Consider the following 20,942-nt stretch of genomic DNA (forward strand, 5'->3'; position numbering starts at 1 on the left):
TCTGTGCTCTGAACTAGGGGCATTCACTGCCAAGTAACTTTTCACTGCTTATTCACTTTTCATTAAGACTCCTGGCAGCTGTGCACTGCACCAAAGGGCACTCAATCCTATGCACTGTCATGTAAAACCTCTCATTGCTTCCCTCCATTTCAGCAATAATCTGTGTTGCTGCGCAGTGTACCGTTGGGCTTGCAGTGCTCTGTACTGCCACATAATCCCGCTCTCACCTCTGTATCAGTAATATAATGGAGATCTTAATTCAGAGCTGGAGAGACTTGGTGAGGGAAACTAGGTATGTGGAGCACTGAATAGGAGAACCTCAGTGTAGGAAATGGTCTTGTCTTGTTGTCTAGACAGGAGCTCCTCCATAAAGAGAGAATAGTCATAGGAAGTACTGGATAAATATCCCATAGAGTGGGGAGTGGTGTTATTCCAAAGTCTGGATAGGAAACCTGCAGCTGGGCAACAGTGATTTACACATAGCTTGAAGATCATTGTGTGGCAAGCAATGCTATCTAGAGGTCTGGACAGGAGACCCTCAATGAGTAGAGATTAGTTACACGGAGTTCTGCAAAAGAGTTATCGGTGTAGGGAGTAGTGTTACACTGAGGTATGGACAGGAGGTGTTCAGTTGGGGAATAGTGTAATAAAGAGAGCTTGAAGATCATTGGTGTGTGGTGTGGTCTTATATGACTAGTTTTGAGGAGTTCCGAATAAGAGTCAACCAGTGTGATGAACAGTGGTACACCCAGGTCTGGATAGTAGAGCCTACGTATGAGGACTAGTGATACACCGGAAGCTTGAGGACCATCAATGTGAGGAGTGGTCTTATCTGGAGTTATGGGAAGGAGACCCTGCATGAGGAGAAGATATATATATATAGACTTCTGGATAAAAGTCACTCAGTGTCAAGAGTGGTGTTACACTGATGTCTGGACAGGAGACCCTCAACTTACAAAGACCATTTGTGCGGCAAGTGATCTTATCTGGATGTCTGGGCAAGAAATGCTTTGTGTGAACAAAAGGTATAACAGAGCTCCAGAAAAAGGAAACTGAGGGTGTCATTTTGAATGCCTGGGAATATCCAATATTATACTTTAAGATTATTCCACTTTGCTAAATGACTTACTCATTCTGGGTTAATGAGGTTGGAATGAGGTATAATCTGCAATATTAGTTAAACTCCCAATTAGTGCAGATTTGACTTTTTTCTGATATTTCTTCCCTATGAAAACATCACCACGTACCTCCTGGCATAATATGAACAGGAATAAATTTTGGGGGTATGCAATGTATGAAGCTGAAATGTGCACAAAAACCTGTTTGCACGTGATTCAGCATTAACAGCCAAATCCTAATAAGGGCTTATTGTTGGTAGTGGTGCTATATTGAGGTTGGCGCTGAATGCAGTTTAGGGACCACCATTCTAAAGATATCTGGATAGGAGACACTCATGGTGGGGAATGGTCTTCCTTGGAGATCTTGGTAGGAGATGTTCAATGAGGAGAATAGGGTTATGTGAGCCCTGCGTAAGAGACCGCTGGTGAAAGGTCTGACATATTGAAGTAAAGAAGGACATGCAATTCTCAGTTTGAGGAACAATCATAGAGATCTGAAGAGAAGACCTTTAGTGTTGGAATGGTATTATCTGGAGGTCTGGACAGTAGACCCTCCATGTGGAGAGGTTAGTTATATAGGTTCTTGGATAAGAGATCCTTGGTGTGGGGAGTGCCGTTACATGTGTGTCCAGACAGGTGACTTCCGTTTGTTCTACACATCTCAAGATAAGAGAGAATCACTTTGGAGAATGGCATTTCATTGTGTTCTAAACCGAGCAAACTCCATTTAAGGAACAGTACTGAAAAGGTATGGTTAGAAATCCCTAGTTGTAGGGAGTAGGCTGCTAAAGAGATGTTGTGTGTGGAGATAATGGTTATACTGAGCTTTAGATTAGAGACTTCAGTCTAGGGAGTGGTCATATCTAGAGGTCTGTACAAGAGACTATTCACATGGAGTTGTTGGTTAAACATAGTTCTGGATAAAATACCCTCAGTGTCGCAAATGGTTTTATCTGGAGGTCTGTATCTGGAAAGAGAAGTTGGTTATGTGAAGCTCTTGTCTTGTTAATAAACCTTTGGTGTGCACAGTAGTGTTACTTGGAACTCTAGACTGTACAACTAGTGTTTTTTAGAGAGCTGAATGGAAAACCCTATAGTTGGAAGTGGTCCTATCTGAATGTCTCAACAGGAGATGCTCTATGTGAAGAATAAAAAACTTTCGGTGTAGGAGTTGTCTTGTCTGGAAGTCTTTATAGGAGACTCTCCATGCTGAGTAGATGGTGATACAAGAATTCTGGATAAGAGACTCCAGTGTTCGGAGTCGTGTACACAGAGATCTTACAGCATGTCCACTGTGCTTTTATATAAATCGTACAGGCACTCCTGTTGAGGCAGAACATATGCCTAATTGATAAATACTTTTTGTCACAAACTGCATTAGTGGTGATTATGTTGCTTTCTTGACCACCAATCTTGATTTATGAATGGACGATTGATCCTCTTCTATGTCTTCAATAATATGTGCCAAGCTTGAAACAAATGGCCTACATCGCCTGGATATAGGCAGACTCAGCCTTCTATCCTTTTGCGATCAATTAGTAAATTGAGCAACTTTTTAGTTGGTTAATAGAGATGGGCGAGTCACTGAGGGATATATCCTCAATTAGGGACTTGTCACCACTATTACAATTTCAAAATAAGAGCATCTGGATGATGAATGTGTATAATCAGATAAATAAAAGTAGTCTGGGTATACTTGAATGGTGCTGGAAAGCCTTACACATACACAAGTTTCTATTATGTTACCGCACTATATGAATCTTCTATTCAGTTTACACGGCTATGTATTTAAGCGTGTGAGCAAAACAGTAGGTGTTAATTAAAAGAGATTCACATTCTTTCCATTTATTGTCAGTGAACTTATGCATGTAGATAGTGCTAACAAGAATGATGGTGAACCACATTATAAACTGGAGCCACGCCAAATTTGTGACATTTTATTTCATGTAATTACATTACATTTTGGGAAAATTAAGTGAAATTATGTGTAATTACTCAATATTCAAATCTGTCAGCACTATATTTTAGTATGAAATGTGTTGACGCAAACTGCGCTAAAAATAGAGCAGAAAACACAACTGTGGTGACCAGTAGCCGCTCACTATTTTGTGGTTCTTGTTGTTCCCATGCTCCCACACTATGGTTTTGCCGGAACGGTGGCACAATAATGCGATGGCGTGCAATGGCTTATTTTCGAATATTTTGAGTAATAAGAATAAAGATAAATTCCCCCAGTTACGCCAGTGTAATTTCAATTTTGCTGTTTTCTGTCCTATATAAAAGTCAAGTGTTATATAATCCATACCTGCAGTTTTTCAGCCCTGTCTTGATTTATCACATTGCCTTCTTCAATAATTAAATCAGAAAGTGATAAAATGGAGGCAATTCAATGAACTGAGACCACAGAAGGCCTGGAGTATGATAATGGATTGAACATTCATGACCGGACCATACACTTTTACACAGAAATCAAACTAGGAGTAGATCTTTCAGCATAAGGTAGCCCTACAATATACACAAAAACAAAAGATTTATATTCTCAAGAATATTTTTAGGAAAGAGAGCAGTCACAATTATAACCGTCCAGATGGCTCAGCAAGGGAACTATCTTTGCTGATGTCTGCGATGATTTAAAGACACGTTTGAATCGGGCTAGGCAGACTCATCCTTCTATCCTTTTGCGGTCAATCAGTAAATTGATCAACTTTTAGTTGGTTAATAGAGACGCGCGAGCCACTGAAACCTGGAGCCGGGCACGAGCCTGGCTCTAGCTCAGCTCGAGGTCCTGTTGGAACGTCGAGCCTACAGCGGGCTGAGCTGTCACGTGACTTCCGCCTGCCTTCCTCTACTGACCGACCGAGAGCTGCGGACTGGAACTGCAGGACTGGATCCGTATCTCGGCGCCGGCTCAACACATCCTGTGATTTTGGGCAAATCACTTAATCGCCACATGCCTATAATCGATGTGGAACTGGTGCTCAGCCTGCGTTATATTCTGTGAAGTGCACTGTGGAAAAAAACAAAGCCTTAGCATAAAGAGAGAGAAATAGATACCCATTGATTTTTTAGCTGATCAGTTGAAAGTGAAACCAGAAAACCACTGCACCTGCTGCACTAATGAAAGCTATGCCCAGAGGCATATCTGTGGGGAGATCTCCACAGTGGGGGTGGAAATCTTCGCACATAAGAGATGTGAGAGGCAGGAGGCTTCCCCATGTGGATCTTCAAATAGCATTTTTTAGAATGTGAGCACCATGTACTACAAAATGCAGTTTGTGAATAGTCCTTCTAATCTGTTAACAGCTGCCTGGAAAGTCTTTTCAATTCTATCAACAAGATGAAACGGAGTAAGTGATATTGATGGCGTGTGAGTCAGCCAAACTACTACCTACTTAGCTACATGTCTTGATACATAAATAAACATTGTATAAGCTAAATCAAAGTAGGTAATTTATTTTTTGTCACTTTTCTTGAATACACTATACCTCTTATGGTGTAGTAAATCTCCTTGTGCTCGTTAGGGTCCTAGTCTGGATTCCTCTCTTTATTCACAATTTGATAATCAATTCGTATATTAATTCCGAATTTTTAGGTAGTAAAATCCAAGGATAAATAGAAATGTTGGCTACAGTTTTATTTGGTCATTCTTGTTTCTCACTTTAACAGAAACTTTGTTAACTTTGTTGTGGCACTATTCCATAATTATTCAGGTAAATATAACTGATAGCAAAAATACCCAGTGCATTTCGGACCAATAGTCCTTCATCAGGAGGTCATTCAATGCAAACGTGTGCCTTAGCGAGTCAACCACGTGCTGTATGATCGTCTCCCATGCCTTACGAAACATGTGTATGTGCTCTGGAAAACCCAGTCCGTTCCTGTATTGTCTGTACAAAACCGGTTGTTCCACGATGTCCACGCGCAACGCCTGTAGCAGTCGGCATTCTAGAATCAATATACTAATTGCTGATCAAATTGTGAAATATTGCATTCAAGACAAGTTTGGAGAATCCCTGGGTGATTCCCCCATCAGCACCTAAGTCATTCATTTGTTTGTTTATTTGGATTAATAAGGCTGTGCATGGATAAAATGTCTACATTTTATTTTTTGTCACTGTCATCATTACTGCAGCTGATTTTAACACCTATTTCAAGATGCTGAATCTCAGTTGGTGCAAGAGGCTCCTAAAGTAGGCAATGCTGTTAAATTGCAGTCTGGACATCGGTGTGGGGCATGCTTTGATTTCGCAGTTGGTACAATAAGCCATCAGTATGGGGAGAAATACACAGTGTGGGGCGTGGGCCTGGTAAGATGTCTAGTTGAGAGATCATTTGTGTAGCTAGAACTGTGAATGAAAACACCAGCAGAAAGTTCTGGGTGTAGGACATGCTGTTATAAGAAGGTCTATATATAAGACCATTGGTGTAGTGAATTGAGTTATAAGGACATATATACAAATATCCATGGTGTGAGAAAAAGGGCTATCTGCTAGTCTGGACAAGAGACCCTTGGTTCAGCCAGCGGTGTTATGTTGAGGTCTGCATTGGAGACACTTAGTGTGGGGATTGAGATGCAACGGAGTTCTGGACAGGGGATCATCAGTGTGGGCAGTTTTCCTGTAGGAGCATCTGTACAGAAGACCTTCAGGGGATGAGTTTTAAGTCATACATGGTGCTCTGAACAAGACATTCTAGTTGAGATCAGCGGTGTTACATGGAGGAGTCAGCCAGAGGCCGTCATCTGGGTTGTGGGCTATGATCCATGCGCTACCAGGAGATACCTGGGTGGCTCTAAGATCACCTAAACCAATCTGATGCAAGATAGCTTGGCATCATCCCTCCATTGCTGCGTATCAAAGATGGTGCATTTCAATGTCCTGTGGATCACTAATGCTTCTTCTCTTACCTTGACACCTAGGTATAGTACTCTTCCTCGACCGATGACCCAGCAGCTGTCCAGCCCAGACTTTGGGGGCCATGTGGATGAGAAACCTGAGCAGGCCACCAGCATTGGACACATCAAGCCCGAGTTGTACAAGCAGCGATCTGCCGATGGAGACATGAAAAAGCAAGAGGCGACGAGCTGCGGCCGCATCAGCTTTGTGCTGCGCTACCTCTACAGCACCGAGCAGCTGGTGGTGAAGATCCTCAAGGCCCTGGAGCTGCCCGCCAAGGATGCCAACGGATTCTCCGACCCCTACGTCAAGATCTACCTGCTGCCCGACCGTAAGAAGAAGTTCCAAACCAAGGTGCACCGCAAGACCCTGAACCCTATCTTCAATGAGACCTTTCACTTCAGTGTCCCCTTCAACGAGCTCCAGAACCGCAAGCTGCACTTTAGCGTCTATGACTTTGACCGCTTCACCCGCCATGACCTCATCGGGCAGGTGGTGCTGGACAACCTCCTGGAGTTCTCAGACCTCAGCGAGGACAGCCCTCTGTGGAGGGATATTCTTGAAGCAAGCTCAGTAAGTATTCATCTCTGCTCGATCAATTTCATGGTCTAAGCTGTAGCCCTAAGAGTGTGCAATTGGAATCTGACCCAGTGGTAAATGTGTAATGTGAGGGATAGCTCTGAGATCTAAGCCTGGCACACTGCTGAATGCCCAGCTCGGCTCTTTGGCCTGGGGCTGTAAGACATGTAACCCGAGGGATACCATTGTTGTGCAAGGCCTGAGCCCGTGAATTCCATGTAACATGTTATAGCTGTGCTCTCTCATCTGTTACCTCGTGCACAGCTCTGCTGCCTGAGGCATTACCCTGGTGGCAAGTATGCAACTTGAGAGACAGGTCCTCTGTACCATGTAACCCAAGGGCTCACGCTGCGTTCTGATGTTGAATAGTGAGTGCCTTGCAGATAGAGTGATAGCTCTGGTGTCTCGTCTGTACAACGTATATGTAATCTGAGGAACCGGTCCTCTGCCTCAATGCCATTTAACTTGAGGGTAAACTTTGATTTCTGATGCTGAACGGTAAAAGATATATTGGAAGATTGATAGCTCTGCTGTCTGAGGCATGAACTGTTGGCAAACGTGTGACCCGAAGGACAGGTTCCTTGGTGCGCGCCACATAACCGGGGGTTTGTGAGAGATGTACACCTTGATTGATAGGTCTGCTGTCTGAATGTGTGATAGCTCTGCCGGAGGGGCCCTGAGCTAGTGACCGCTTTCTATCCTGAGGAATAGCTGCTGTCTGAATGACGAATGTGTAACTCGAGGAATAGCTCTGCGTCATCAGATCTGAACAGATGACATCTTTGTAAAGTGAGGGAGCTCGCGCCTGAAGCCCAGGCCTGGTAAAACCTGTAGTTGGAGGGCGAGCTTCGATGTCTGATTAATCAACCTGCCACGCGTGTGTAATCCGAGCGATCGGTCTGCTCTCGGAGACCTGAGACCTGAGGACCAGTGTAGCACGGCTGACTAGCCTCAGAGCCGATGGCAAGTGTCTAGTTTGAGGGCTTGCTCTGCTGTCCTGTATGCTATTCAGTGATGGTGTTTGTAATGTGAGGATACTGCTCCTGCCAGAGAACTGGCATTGTGGAACTCGCTCTTTATAAATGAACGAATGCCTCTGTTGCCTGAAGTCCAGAGATGTGTGCTTTGTGTAATGTGACATACACCCCTGCTGTCAGAGGCCTGAGCCTGTGTCCTAGGCTGACGGACAGGTCTGCTGTATTGGACCTCTCTGATCCGGCGTGATCTGTGATTTCCGTCTTGGCAGCTCTGCTGTCCACTGATATCTGCTCTGAGTGATAGCTCTGCTGGGTGAGACCTGATGCTGGGCTATCTGCCTGTCCAGGGCCAGATTTCAGAAACGCTGTACATCACGTGGTTATAATACTTACAGTAAAGTTCTAACAGCATGATGTGATGAGATAAAGGTGTAAAACCTGGACATCTAATGAAAACACAAACCAAAAGTGGTGATGTGAGCAGTCCAAGACGCTCTGCTGGTTTTGCGTCTTCTCCATGACCTCAGGAATGCCCCTTAGGTTCAAAACCTGAGATGGTGGCAGCCTTCAGAACTACCTTAGAGGCTAACCACACCTCCAAGGTAGCACTGAAGTCTGAGAGCTGCCCCTTGCCATGTCATGTGTAGTAGCAACTTGTTGAGGTGTCCAAGAGGTCTGGTTAACCCGAGGGAAAGCTCTGCTGTCTGACACCTGAGCTGTGACATTACTGCATTTTGGATGATAGATGTGTGTCGCTCGAGGCATACCAGAGGTCCGAGTCGCTTACATGTTTGTAATCCAGCTTGTAATATGTGTAGAACCCGCCGGGCTGCCCCGCATCTGAGGTAAGAGCCAGCTTCATTACTATAACTCCTGTTTTACTTCTGTCTGAATGTTTAGGACCTACTGTTTTTTTTTCTTTGAAAGCTCGGCAATGTCGGGAAAAATTAATTGCTCTATCAAAACTCTTGATACATCTGTAACACATCAGGGCCAGTGCAAGGGTTCTAAAAGCTTCAGGCGAAATTAAATTTTGCGGTTTGGACACTCCCTTTGTGCCAGCAACAAGACAATGTTGATGCTCTTTGTTGCTCAGGTGGAGTGCAGGACCGCTGCTAGCAATGTTATTGGTAGAGCAGGGGCAGGGATAGTAACATCTGTGCAGTCTGATAGCTGTCCCTGTGTTCATTGTCCTTGTGCTATTGGTGAAACATTCTATGTCTAGACATGTCGAAGGTTGTGCTTTTCGTCTTTCACGAGTGCATGTCTGTATTTCTTTATTACTCCTAACAAACAGTCTTCCACACTTTCTCACACACACATGCTTGCTAGGCTGATTTCGCATATTTTATTGTCACGACTTAGAAACTACAGACTTCAATATATATATATATATATATATATATATATATATATATATATATATATACATATATATAGATATATATACAGATATTCATATCTATCTATCTATCTATCTATCTATCTATCTATCTATCTATCTATCTATCTATCTATCTATCTATCTATCTATCTATCTATTCATTTCTGAATCTGTTACTATAATGTGTTTGTGAGGTCAGCAACCAGTTGATAACATGTAAGGAAGGGCTTGTCCATCGCTTGGATATGCTTTGGTGATTAGTGCGCTCTACAAGTCGGCATAACCTCATAACCTGGCGTATGGAGCACCACGCCGGCATCACTGAGCATCACATTGGAGAGAATGGAGAACTACGCAACATGTTGTCACCAGAAGTCTGGAATACTTAAGCAACATCCTCATCTGGGCACGCACACTCTGGAGTGTTTGAGCAGCCCACACATGCATTTATGTATATATTAACAGCATCCTGGCACTTAAAAGTGACCATTCAGATGCCTTTTCACGCTTTTCACCAAAAAACATACTTTTTTACTTGAGTCTTTAACAAAAACTGTACAAACTTCAAGAAATCTATAAAGTTTGAGAATGAGTAAGAAAGAATTTGGCTGAAGTGAACTTCGCACACCCCTAAATTCTATCCTGTCATAGTACTAAAATCTTGACATGGGTATTTCAGTGGGCACTCTGCATGATGGAGCACGACTGCTCTTGTTACCACAACCTTTACTTCTTGTATGCTGTGTACAGAATTTTATCTGATAGAAATTTCTAGTTGCAGATTCCTTACCTTAGAAGATCCCCCAGGCCTCAGACTGTATCTGGATAGTGTCGGTTGACTCCATGTCCGTTGTTGGTACCATGGTCATTGTGATTACGCCACGGTGTACATAGGTGCCACTCAGGTGCACTGATGTCAGTTATTTTCTTTCTGCACCACGCACAGGTCCGGAGTGAGCTACCATGGTCATTTTTTGACCAAATTCATTTTTTAAATTTTTTTTTACTTCTTTGGTGTGTCAAGGGATTTCTTGAAAGACCGGCTTCAAACCTTGCGATGTCTGTCATCGCATGATGTTGGTGACAGACCCGCACCTGGTGTGTTTGTGGTGTCTGGAGCTTGACCACAACCCGAAGTCGCGCTCTGAGTGCCGGGCCATGAACCCGAAGGCTTTGAGTGAGTGGTCACTAATGCTCATGGCAGCACGACAATCGACTCTGCGTCTGTCCTGGTCTCACTCGAGAAAGGTCTTGAGGCTGCTCGCAGAGTCATCACCACTCCCCCTCGTCCCATTCAAAATCTTAGGGACATTCGGATCACAAAAAGAAGTCAAAGAAGGCTAACTTGCCCGATGCGATAGGGTAAGAGTGTTGACGCTTGAGGCCTCCACCTGCAGAGCCTACTTCTGAGTCTGCGCTGTGCCTCCCCGAGTTTCTGGAAGCCAGAGCCACCCCTGCCCAGCTAAAATAATTTTATGAGGCCATGCACCTCATATTTGGGCAGACCGAACCCCCTGCGGCACTTTCAGGGCCATTATGCTCGGATGGGAGCTCTTTGGGTTCAGCACCAGCACCTCCAGCCCCAGTCTCCGAGTACCCTTCCGGATGCGTTCTCAGATCCGTGCCGATGCTGGTCATGCCAATGTGACCTTCCCGACTCCTGCTAAGACACCAATGCTCCTGCCGTCAGTTGGGCCCACAATCGACATTGACTCACCCCAGGTTGGATTCTGACCCTTTTTATTATGGGTATGAATATGGGGAAGGATTGGAGGGGACACTGGATCCTTTAGAATACCAGCTGGACGACCCCAACTTGGACTGGGCACATGAATTGGAGGAGGCTAGTGGTCTTGATACTTCTCCAAATGCTGGCATGTGTTCTCCTCCTACCTTAGCTATGGCAGAGGGAGCATCTTACTCCATCGCTGTCAGTAGGGCGGCTGAGGTCCTTGGCCTTGAGCTCCCCTCTGTAGCAGTCAGGACTAACCAGAGGTGCTTCAGTCTAGGGCTTCCACTTCAGAGTCTCTCCTTCCACTTAATGAATCCCTCACCACTGTCCTCCTGGGTACCTGGTCCAGACCAAGCACAAGGGCTCCTGTGAATAGGGCAATCACCCGCCCCCATCAGTCCACCGTGAATGACCCTAAATTCCTGTCCAAACACACCACGCCTGAGAGCCCCGTCATCCAGGCTTCTTCTTCCTCTGGCACATTCCTGCCCGCTCCCCCGGATAGGGAATCAAAAAGACTGGCTCATCTTGGGAAGAAAATGTCTTCTTCCTCCAGACTGGCATTGTGGTCCATGAGCACCTCATGCCTTTTGGGCCACTACACTCATTCATTGTGGGATACGGTCGCATGGGTATTGCCGCAGGTCCTGGAGTAGGCCAGGGCATCATCTCCCAGGCCGTTGCTGACGGGAGGGATGTGGATAAGTTCACGATTTGTTGTGGGATGGACATGACCGACTCAGTGGGCAGATCAGTTGTGTCGACGGTGGCCTTGAGGCGCCACACCTGGTTGAGGACATCTGTTTTTTTGGTGGGATGTCCAACAGTCTCTCATGGATGTGCCCTTCAATAGCACATGTCTCTTTGGAGACAAAGCAGACTCAGCGCTCAAGAGATTCAAGGAGTCCCGGGCTACGGCTCAGTCCCTTGGCCTCGCAGTGCCTCTCACCCAACACAGTCTGCTGCTTGCTCCTTTCGTGGTCACAAAAGAGTCTCCCTGTTGCATCCTTTCCCTGCCGGCCAACGTGCTGCACATGCTACTCAGCCACTGCATGGCCGGGTATGCAAAATCCCACAAGTTCGTAGGGCAGAGAACCAGAGGTCTGCCCAGTACACCCCTACCCCCGCCGCAGCCTCGAAACACTCGTAGTCCATTACACCATTGTGGACCAGCTGGGCCAGGATCCACCATCACCTGTCCCACTGGGAATTCATCATGATGGGCAGGTGGGTTTTGCAAATAGTCCGAAAGGGCTACTCCCTTCCCTTCGAGACTGCCCCTCCGTCCATGCCTCCTTCCTACAGCTGCTTACCGGAGGATCATCTGGCACTTCTCCACGAGGAAGTCGCAGCACTCTTGGCCAAGGGAGCCATAGAGAGGGTCCCTGCACCAGAAGTAGGTTGTGGTTGTTATTCCTGCTGCTTACTGGTGCCCAAAAAGGACAAGGCCCTATGTCCCATCCTAGACCTTCGAGCCCTCAATCTCTTCCTCAAGAAGGAGAAGTTCAAGATGCTCACTCTGGCTCAGGTCCTGTCTGTCTTGGTCATAGGAGACTGGATGGTAGCGCTGGACTTGCAGAATGCTTACTTTCATATACCCGTCTTGCCTGCCCACAGGCACTACTTGTGATTCATGGTAGGTTACAACCACTTTAAATTTACTGTGCTCCCCTTCGGCCTTACCAGCGCCCCTCGGGTGTTCATGAAAGTGATGGCAGTAGTTGCAGCTCATCTATGCAGGTTAGGAGTTTCCGCCTTCCCCTACCTCGACGACTGGCTGCTGGAGGCGAAGACACCCCAGAAAGTCGCCTTCCATCTTCAGTCTATGGTGAACCTTCTGCACTTGCTTGGGCTCACTATAAACATGTCTAAATCACACCTCACTCCTTCTCAGACGCTCCCTTTTATTGGAGCTGTTTTCGACACAGTGCAGTTTCAAGTCTATCATTTCGAAAAGCGAGTCCTTGAAATTCAGGCTATGATTCCGACGTTTCAGCCTCTATTCTGGATTTGGGTGAAAATGACTCTGAGGCTGCTGGACCTCATGGCCTCCTGCATCCTGGTGGTGACACATGCCAGATGGCATATGCAGGCTCTGCAGTGGGACCTGAAGATCCAGTGGGCACAGCATCAGGGAAATCTCTCTGACATGATCCAGATCTTGGAGGGAACTGCGAAAAACCTGCAGTGCTGGCTATCAAATTGCAATTGGGTCAATGGCAGATGCCTCTCCCTTCCCCAACCAGATCTGACAGTAGTGACAGATGTGTCACTCCTGGGATGGGGTGGCCATTTGAAGAGGCAGAGATCAAAGGTATCTGGTCTCAGGTAGAGACGGACTCCACATCAATCTTTTGGTTCGCCTGGCGATCAGGCTTGCATTGAAAGCATTCCTTACCTCTCTAAAAGGGAAAGCAGCGCAAGTGTTCGCAGACAACACCACCACCATGTGGTACTGCAACAAGCAGGGTGGAGTGAGGTCCTGGACTATTTGTCAGGAGGCTCTTTGGATGTGGCTGGAACATCAGGGCATAAAACTGGTGGTTCAACATCTGGTGGGCTCACTGAACGCCAGAGCAGACAAACTCAACTGTTGATGCATAGTCGCTCACGAGTGGCGTCGCCATCCGGAGGTCGCTCAAGGCCTCTTTCAGTAGTGGGGAGAGCCTTGGTTAGATCTGTTCACCTCCGCAGAGAATGCACAATGTCAAGTGTTTTGCATGTTGGAGTTTCCAAGGTGGCACTTGCTCGGCGACGCTTTTCGTCTCGAGTTGAACTCAGGCCTCCTTTATGCCTTCCTTATTCAAGTCTCCCATTGTTGGAAGGTTCCTTTAGGGCCTCACCCATTTGTTTCCTCAAACCCCGTTCATTATGCCCCAGTGGGACTTGAACCTGGTCCTAACTGCCCCTTTTGAGCTACTCCACAATTATTCCCGGCGGCTCCTAACACTCAAGGCTGCTTTTCATATTGCCATCACCTCAGCACGCAGAGTGAGTGAGCTTCAATCTCTTTCTGTCCACCCTGACAAAGTGGTGCTCCGTACAAAGGCTTCCTTCATAAGGTTGTTACGCCTCTTCACATCGGCCAACCCATCACTTTGCCTACTTTTGACTCCCCCCCCCCACATCCCTCTTATGAAGAGGAGAGACTCCACCGTCTGGATCCAAAAAGAGCATTGGCGATCTACCTCAATTGTACTAAAAAATTCCTGGTGGACGAGCAACTCTTTGTTGGATATGTGGGGAAGGCGTGCAAAAGCATACCATCTTGCGATGGGTACTGCTCTGCATCAAAATGTGCTGCACTTTGGCAAAGAAGCAATCCCCTGACGGCTTGCGTGCAAACTCCACCAGAGCAGCTGATGCTACCACTGCGTTAACACGCTGAGTTCCTGTCCCGGATATCTGCCAGACAGCAATGTGGGCAAACCTGCACACATTCACATGACATTACTGCCTGGACAGTCAGGTCCGCAAAGATGGTTACTTTGGTCGTTCGGTCCTGCAGGAGTTTTTATTATGATCTTGGTTCGCAGCCCACCACGAGGATGGTATTGCTTGGGTATCCATTCTAAGGTAAGGAATCTGCAATTAGAAGTCTCTATCAGATGAACGGTAACAATTTATCTGGCAGAGACATATAATAGTTTCAGATTCCTTACCGACCCACCCATCCTCCCCGCTTGCAAACTGATTTCTAGGGAAAGGTATTTCCCTTTCAGGTCCTTAGCTCTGGTGCACCAATTTCAATGTTCTTCATGACTCCGCGCTATTGGCATGGAAAGTCGTGAAAAAAAACGGACATCAGCAAGCCTGGGTGGTTCCTATGTACGACCGTGATGTCATCACGGTGACCACGATGCCAACAACGAATGTGGAGTCGACCAACGCCACCTGACAGTACCTAAAGCCTTTGGCAGGATCCTGATCCAGTAGATATTCTGTCAGGATCCTGATCTATAAGATCTCCTCAAATACCTATGCAATAGACAGCTTTCCAGGCAATATATGTAGAAATTTGTGCTGTAAAATACAGTTTTTATCCCATATTTTCTTCCTCAAACCACCTTGAAAGCTCTGCACTTATTGTGTTTGATTGCGCTGTATGGAAGAGATTTTGTTTTTTTTGTTCATGGACTTCTAGTCTGACTTTCCACATGGCCATGCTAACAGACCCAGCCTTCCTTTGCTTTAAAGGTAGGGCCAAACTGTTGTTCATAGCCTCCCGGGAACATTGGGCCATCCCAAATTAAGTAGCATGCATAGAATGTTAGGTCAGTAGTCCTGTGAGTTTCGGCAACCCTTAGAAATTGTTGGCCAAATAATCTTTTCTTTCAGCTGCTCCATCTCAAGGCCACAACCCATGTCTCTTTCCCGATCCACACTTTAAACCTCTTACTTCATCATCTGTCTAAACATGGGATTGTTGTCATGAGTTAGTATTACATATATGTTGATGGATTAGCCATTCTCTTTTAGTCACATTTGACCCCATTGCACAGCTTTCCCTATCTTTACTCCAGAAAACCCCACAAAAAGATGATCCTTGGTACGATCTGTGTAAAAGCTCAGAGCCCTTTGGGGTCCAACTGCTGTTGTCTCTCCTCTTTTGAAGGGTGACAGATTGTAAAGAATGCTGTTAGGATGATTGATTACGAAAAGTGTGAGTGAGTCTTGACTTTAGATACAATGACTTTAGATACAAAGGCCACCAGAGTTCTCAGCATCAATTTGTTGGAGAAAGAAATAGTTTGGGGTGGTTGCACTGAAAGTGCCTGCAGTTCACTCATGTGACAAACTGACATAATCGCAGTGAGGAAGACAGTGTTCAAGTTCAGGAGACGCAGTTAGCAGCTATGCATCAGCTCAAAGGGCGTACACATGAGAAATGTCAAGACCAAGTTAATGTCCCACTATGGCATTACAAATTGTGTAGGAGGAAAATTGTGTCAAACCTTTAATGAAGTTCATTACAACAGGTGATTTGAACAAGCATGATCAGTCTGGCAAATGTTAAAAAGGGTAAAAAGCAACCTTTTAAAGTGCCCACTGCAAACCTTTGCTGGCCTAAGTACAAAATAAAGGACATCCAAGAATTTTGCCTGTTAGAGGTCTGTATGTCGGCCACCGCACCTGGTCACAAATTTGTCCCATCATCCGGCATAAGTGGATTATGGGGAGGGGTGAATGGCAACTTCACCACTACAGATTGCAAATCAAATGCAGCCAATTGCCACTGCTCAATTTCCATGCATGTAGCCATAGTCTGTGTAGATTTGGGTAGAAAACCCTGCTCCGTTGCAGAGACAGGAGGTCCTCATGAAGTGACAGCCTGATTGAAGGACAGATGCTCAATCCCAGGAGTTCTTGGTACCCCACTCGCCTAGCCCAACCCAGGGCCACTAGGATTCCTTGGATCCAGTCGCTTTTGATCTTTTTCAGAACCTGGGACAAAAGAGTTAGAGTTGGCAAAATGTACAGGAATCTCTTGTTCTAAATCTAGCACCACCTTGGGATGCAGATGCCACTCATGATGATGCCTGTTCAGCTCCTCTGATTTGATTTCAGGGACACTGCAAGGTGATTTGCAATCAAGAAGATGCCCAGGTACTCCAATTACCTCCAGAGATGCAAAGTCTCCTGGCACAAGGCCAAGGACCACTTGTTGCAGTACTGTTTGGCATGGTGTTGTTCATGAGAGCCTGCACAAGCCTCCCTTAATGGATTGCAGGAAGGCCTTCAGAGGCAGACAAATAGCCCACTGCTCGAGTAGTTTGATGTGGAGCTTGCTCTCCAATAGAAACCAAAGTTCTCTGATCTGCACCTCACTCATGTGATGCATTCATCACCACTGTCAACAAGGTGAAGGGGTGAGTCATCTACCACTGTAGATATTCAGCTTCTCCTCTGAAATCTGGATGGTCTCAGAAAGGCGGCCATGGTGCTTACTTCTCTGGCACTTCAGGTTCCTCTATACAGACCACATGTGCCACCTGGTGTGGTGACTCGGAGAATGCATGAGACCTAGAGGCCAAAAAGTGTCAGAACCACGCACACCTCAATCCAAAAGCGAGCCTGAAACATCAAGATCATAGCCTTAATGACACATTATTATTGCTGCAAAGGAAATTCCCTGAACTCCACAGTATTGCCCATGTGAATGGAAGCCTTTGAGAGGGAGTCTAGTGGGGCTTCAGCTTGTTTATAATGAATACCAACAATGTTACGAGTTCTGCTATTGATAGTGGTTCATTAATGACTGTGGTGAGGCTGCCTTCAGCAGCCAGTCATCGCAGGTTAGGAATACAGCAATTCCTGACCTCCAAAGATGGGCAGCAAGCACCTCCATCAGTTTTATGAGCACCTGGATATGGGCCAAAATTAGCATTTTTAATTTGTTCTTCAATTGGAAGGCATTGAGAGGACAGAAGTACATGATAGGCCCAAGGCCTCCATCCTTTTCTGCATCTGGTAATTTCTCTATTGCACCTTTAGGATAGGATAACTGCATGTAGGAGGATAGACAGGTGCTGCTCTCAAATCTGTTCTGGTGTGAGAGTGAAATTGGGTGTGGGTGAAAGAAAGGCATAGCTGTTCTGAATAGTTTGCAAGACCCATATGTTATATATGATGAATCCTTGGGTGGTCATAAGCCACTGAGGTAAAACTAGCAGTTTGTTTGCCGTGTAACAGAGGAGGAGGAGTTGGAACACTGATGCTCCTTCTGGCTCACATATTGTCTGCCAGTACTGCATCTTCAACCCCAAAAGGAACTGGTTACCTGCTGCATCACAGGCCCCTGGAGTATCTTCTAAATTTCTGAACTTGATGAAAAAATTGTTTTGCAGGGGTGAGAAGCTCAAAGGAACACATTGTAGCTCTACTACCTTTAAAGCATTCCAAAGTGGAGTAGACCTTTTCACCAAAGAAGCAGAACCTGTCAAAGGGAATGTCCATCAGCTTAGCTCGCACTTCACTAGAGCATCAGACCTCATCAAGCCATGTCTACAAAGGACAACACTGGAACCAACCACCCTACGAATGCATTCAGTGGTATCCAAACCTGCACAGATAACATATTTGTCCCAGACAATGCATGATGGACAAGATGTGGCCAAAGAGGCCCTAACATCTTCCGGGACCACCAGCAAGATCTTGCTGACCATGTCCAAAATGGTATGGGTGTAATGACCCAAGAGGTCAAATTTGCCAATCCTCTTAGATTCCCTTTTTGGATGAGTGATCGAGAATGAATTAGAATTCACTTTACAGTTGAGGCCCATACAATAAGGCTTTCTGGAGTGGGATGCAATAATGTCTGCCCCCCTGCCTATTCACAGACAGGCAAGAACATGGTTTCAATCAGGTAGTCATCATGATATCCATAGGAGTATCATTCAAAGAAAGCAAGGGCTAATATGTTGCTCGCCCAGGCTGTAGGATTTCAGTCAAATTTGTTTTAACCTCACTGGAGGACTGCTGTAGCTCTAGCACCTCAGATTCTCTCCAAACCACCACTGCAAAAGAAACACTGTCATCTCTTGGTCCTCCCTTGGTAGTCTCTAGGTGAGTCAACCATTGTCTTGAGGGAGTTGTCACAACCACTTGCAGTTTGTAAATTAAGGTATAAGGCATCAGTGTAATGGAGAGGAAGCTTGACATTTCCCACACCATCATAATCATTCTGGAATGCATCCTGTCTGGATATAATCATAAATAGACCCAAAAATATAAGGGAGCCTGTATGATTTGGAAGAGGTACATGAGTAGAGTCATGCTGTATGATGAGCAGTTGCATTTTAGTAATGTTGTAGTGCAACATAGGTCATGCTCAGGCTGACATTGATTCAGGATCTAACATAGGTATTGGCACCGGATCACCTTTCTGCACTAATGTAATCGGCCCAGTCATCGGGCTAGTAGGAACCAGGTTGGACTGTGGGGCTGGTGTGGAAATCTTTATCGGAGTTGGAACAGGCCCTGCAGCAGGTCCCAGGGGGGCAGACCATGCCATGGAAGGACCCACCAACAGTAACTCAACAGTATGTCCTTGAGGATCCTTGGGGCCTGAAAGCATAGCAGAGGGATTCATAGGTAGACTAAATATCTGCAGGATGGCCTCTTTGAAGGTCTCAATAGGCTGTGGGGTTGACAACAGCCCAAAAACTTAGGGCACATTGGAACCATCTGACTAATTGGTACACTGAGCATGCAATGTCAATGGAGTTTGATTTACATCTTAACACCCTCACACCTCCTCCTTGGAGCCAGAGTGGCAGAATGGAGTCAAGTCCTGCCTTGCTTTTTTATGCTTTTATTTGGACTTGGACTTACCTGAAGACTTCAAGTGGGAAGTGGAATGGTCACGGGAATGGCCCAGAGAATTGCAACTTCTATGCTCAATGCACATCTTCTCCTCTTCGTTGAATCCTGTTGTTTTGTAGGGGGCACCGATCCCTAACACACTGTTTGAGGTCATTGGAAAAATGACAAATTCAGGAGCAGAGCTCTGGATCTGTGTCGGAAATGGCCGAAAGAAAGGAAGTGACATCAGCCGAAAGGGGTGATGCTTATATGCGGCTCCACTCTGCTACTACTGGAGTGCTATGGACCAGTGTGGAGCAACACGATACCACACAGCGGTGTGCAGGAGAACTGCTGTAGAAAAAAATCTCCAGATACAAGGGGTTATTACAACTTTGGAGGAGGTGTTAATCCGTCCCAAATGTGACGGATATACCACCATCCGTATTACGAGTTCCATAGGATATAATGGACTCGTAATACGGCTGGTGGTATATCCGTCACTTTACCGTCACTTTTGGGACGGATTAACACCTCCTCCAAAGTTGTAATAACCCCTACAGTCTGGTGCTTGGGAAATATTTTATGGTGAGGAATCTGTGGTTAGACGAATCTATCAGATACATTTATTATTCAAAAAACATTGCTAGTAAAACAACTTCTTGAGTGATTGTTTTTTATTTTTTTTATTGCAAGTATATGTCTGCCATGTTTAGGTGCTGGTATATTTCTTTTTTTTTTTTTTGCTTTTTTTTTTTGGTTACATGCTTTAACAAAAATCTTAGTTACCTTTCCTAGTAGTTTTCCCAATGCTTGATTCTACAGTCATCTTTGCGGGTTCACACATCTCTTACGTTACAGTAATTCAAATCCTTTTGTTTAAACTAATAAGAATATTTTTATTTATGATTATTTAAACTGGAAATGTTTTCTGTACCTCTTTTAAAAAGCTTTACATTGTTTATTGCAAGCATATAGCAATCACATTTAGGTAGCAGATTGTTTTGTTTTATTGTTGTGGCATATACTTAATATGTATTCATTGCACCAGCTTGCCAAGGTTAGACTTGTTGGCTTTGCCAATGCCTTTTTTTCCAATAAAAAAAACCCAAATTTCCTCTACTGTACACAGGCTTGTTGTCTAAGCTTTTCATACCTTTTGTTTTGCTGAATTTCATTCACCACATGAGATATTGAACCACTGAACCAAAGTGATGTTGATTAAAAATCTTGAACTGTGCCCATGATATATCCACCATTCAGTTAAATCAGTTTATTCCACGTGCATTTTAAACCAAATTAATGTCTTAAGTGTTTAAAGTGGAGGTCAACTTCAATCTTCCAGCTTCCCTGTTTGATTAATCATCCTCCTACTTTCTGCTTTATAGCCAAATACCATCATTTTGATGCATCAAAATAACAAGTAATCCACTGAAATCCATAGCTCTCAACAGCGAATCAGTGCCTATTTCTATTTTGTCAGACAATACAGCATCACCTGCAGAAGCACAATACTTTGCTTCTGTAGTGAGATGTAAACACAAAAGGAGCAGCATGAACCTTTACTTTAGGCCTGTGGTTCCCAACCTGTGGTACGGGGACCCCTTTGGGTCCGCGACTGCTTAGAAAATTAAATAATATTAACAGATTAGGTGCCAAACTTTCAGTAATGACTCAGTGGGGGTCCCCGGGTTCCAATAATGATTCAGTGGGGGTCCCCGGGTTCCAATAATGATTCAGTGGGGGTCCCCGGGTTCCAATAATGATTCAGTGAGGTAGGATAAAGTAGGGGTCCACAGAAGTCAAAGGTTGGGAACGACTGCTTTAGGCCATCAGAGGTCCTGCTTTTATCAGCCTGCTCCCCACCCTGGGAAGCCTAATAGGACCTACAGTATTTGAACAGAGTGAGATTATTAAAGACAACAATTAGCTTGGAATACCCATTGACTTGGG

At 45.2% G+C, this 20,942-nt stretch overlaps 1 protein-coding gene across 2 annotated transcripts in view; it reads left to right on the forward strand.

Moving 5' to 3' along the window:
• The window catches only part of SYT3 (synaptotagmin 3), a 481,632-nt gene that overhangs the window by 278,034 nt on the left and 182,656 nt on the right, over positions 1–20,942 (forward strand). For both annotated transcript variants that reach the window (XM_069200996.1, XM_069200995.1), the window contains exon 7: positions 6,037–6,586. In XM_069200996.1, the coding sequence (XP_069057097.1) occupies positions 6,037–6,586 (550 nt within the window). The remainder of the gene's footprint in view (positions 1–6,036; positions 6,587–20,942) is intronic.

This window comes from Pleurodeles waltl, chromosome 7, assembly GCF_031143425.1.
Source record: "Pleurodeles waltl isolate 20211129_DDA chromosome 7, aPleWal1.hap1.20221129, whole genome shotgun sequence".
In the NCBI taxonomy this organism is placed as follows: domain Eukaryota; kingdom Metazoa; phylum Chordata; class Amphibia; order Caudata; family Salamandridae; genus Pleurodeles; species Pleurodeles waltl.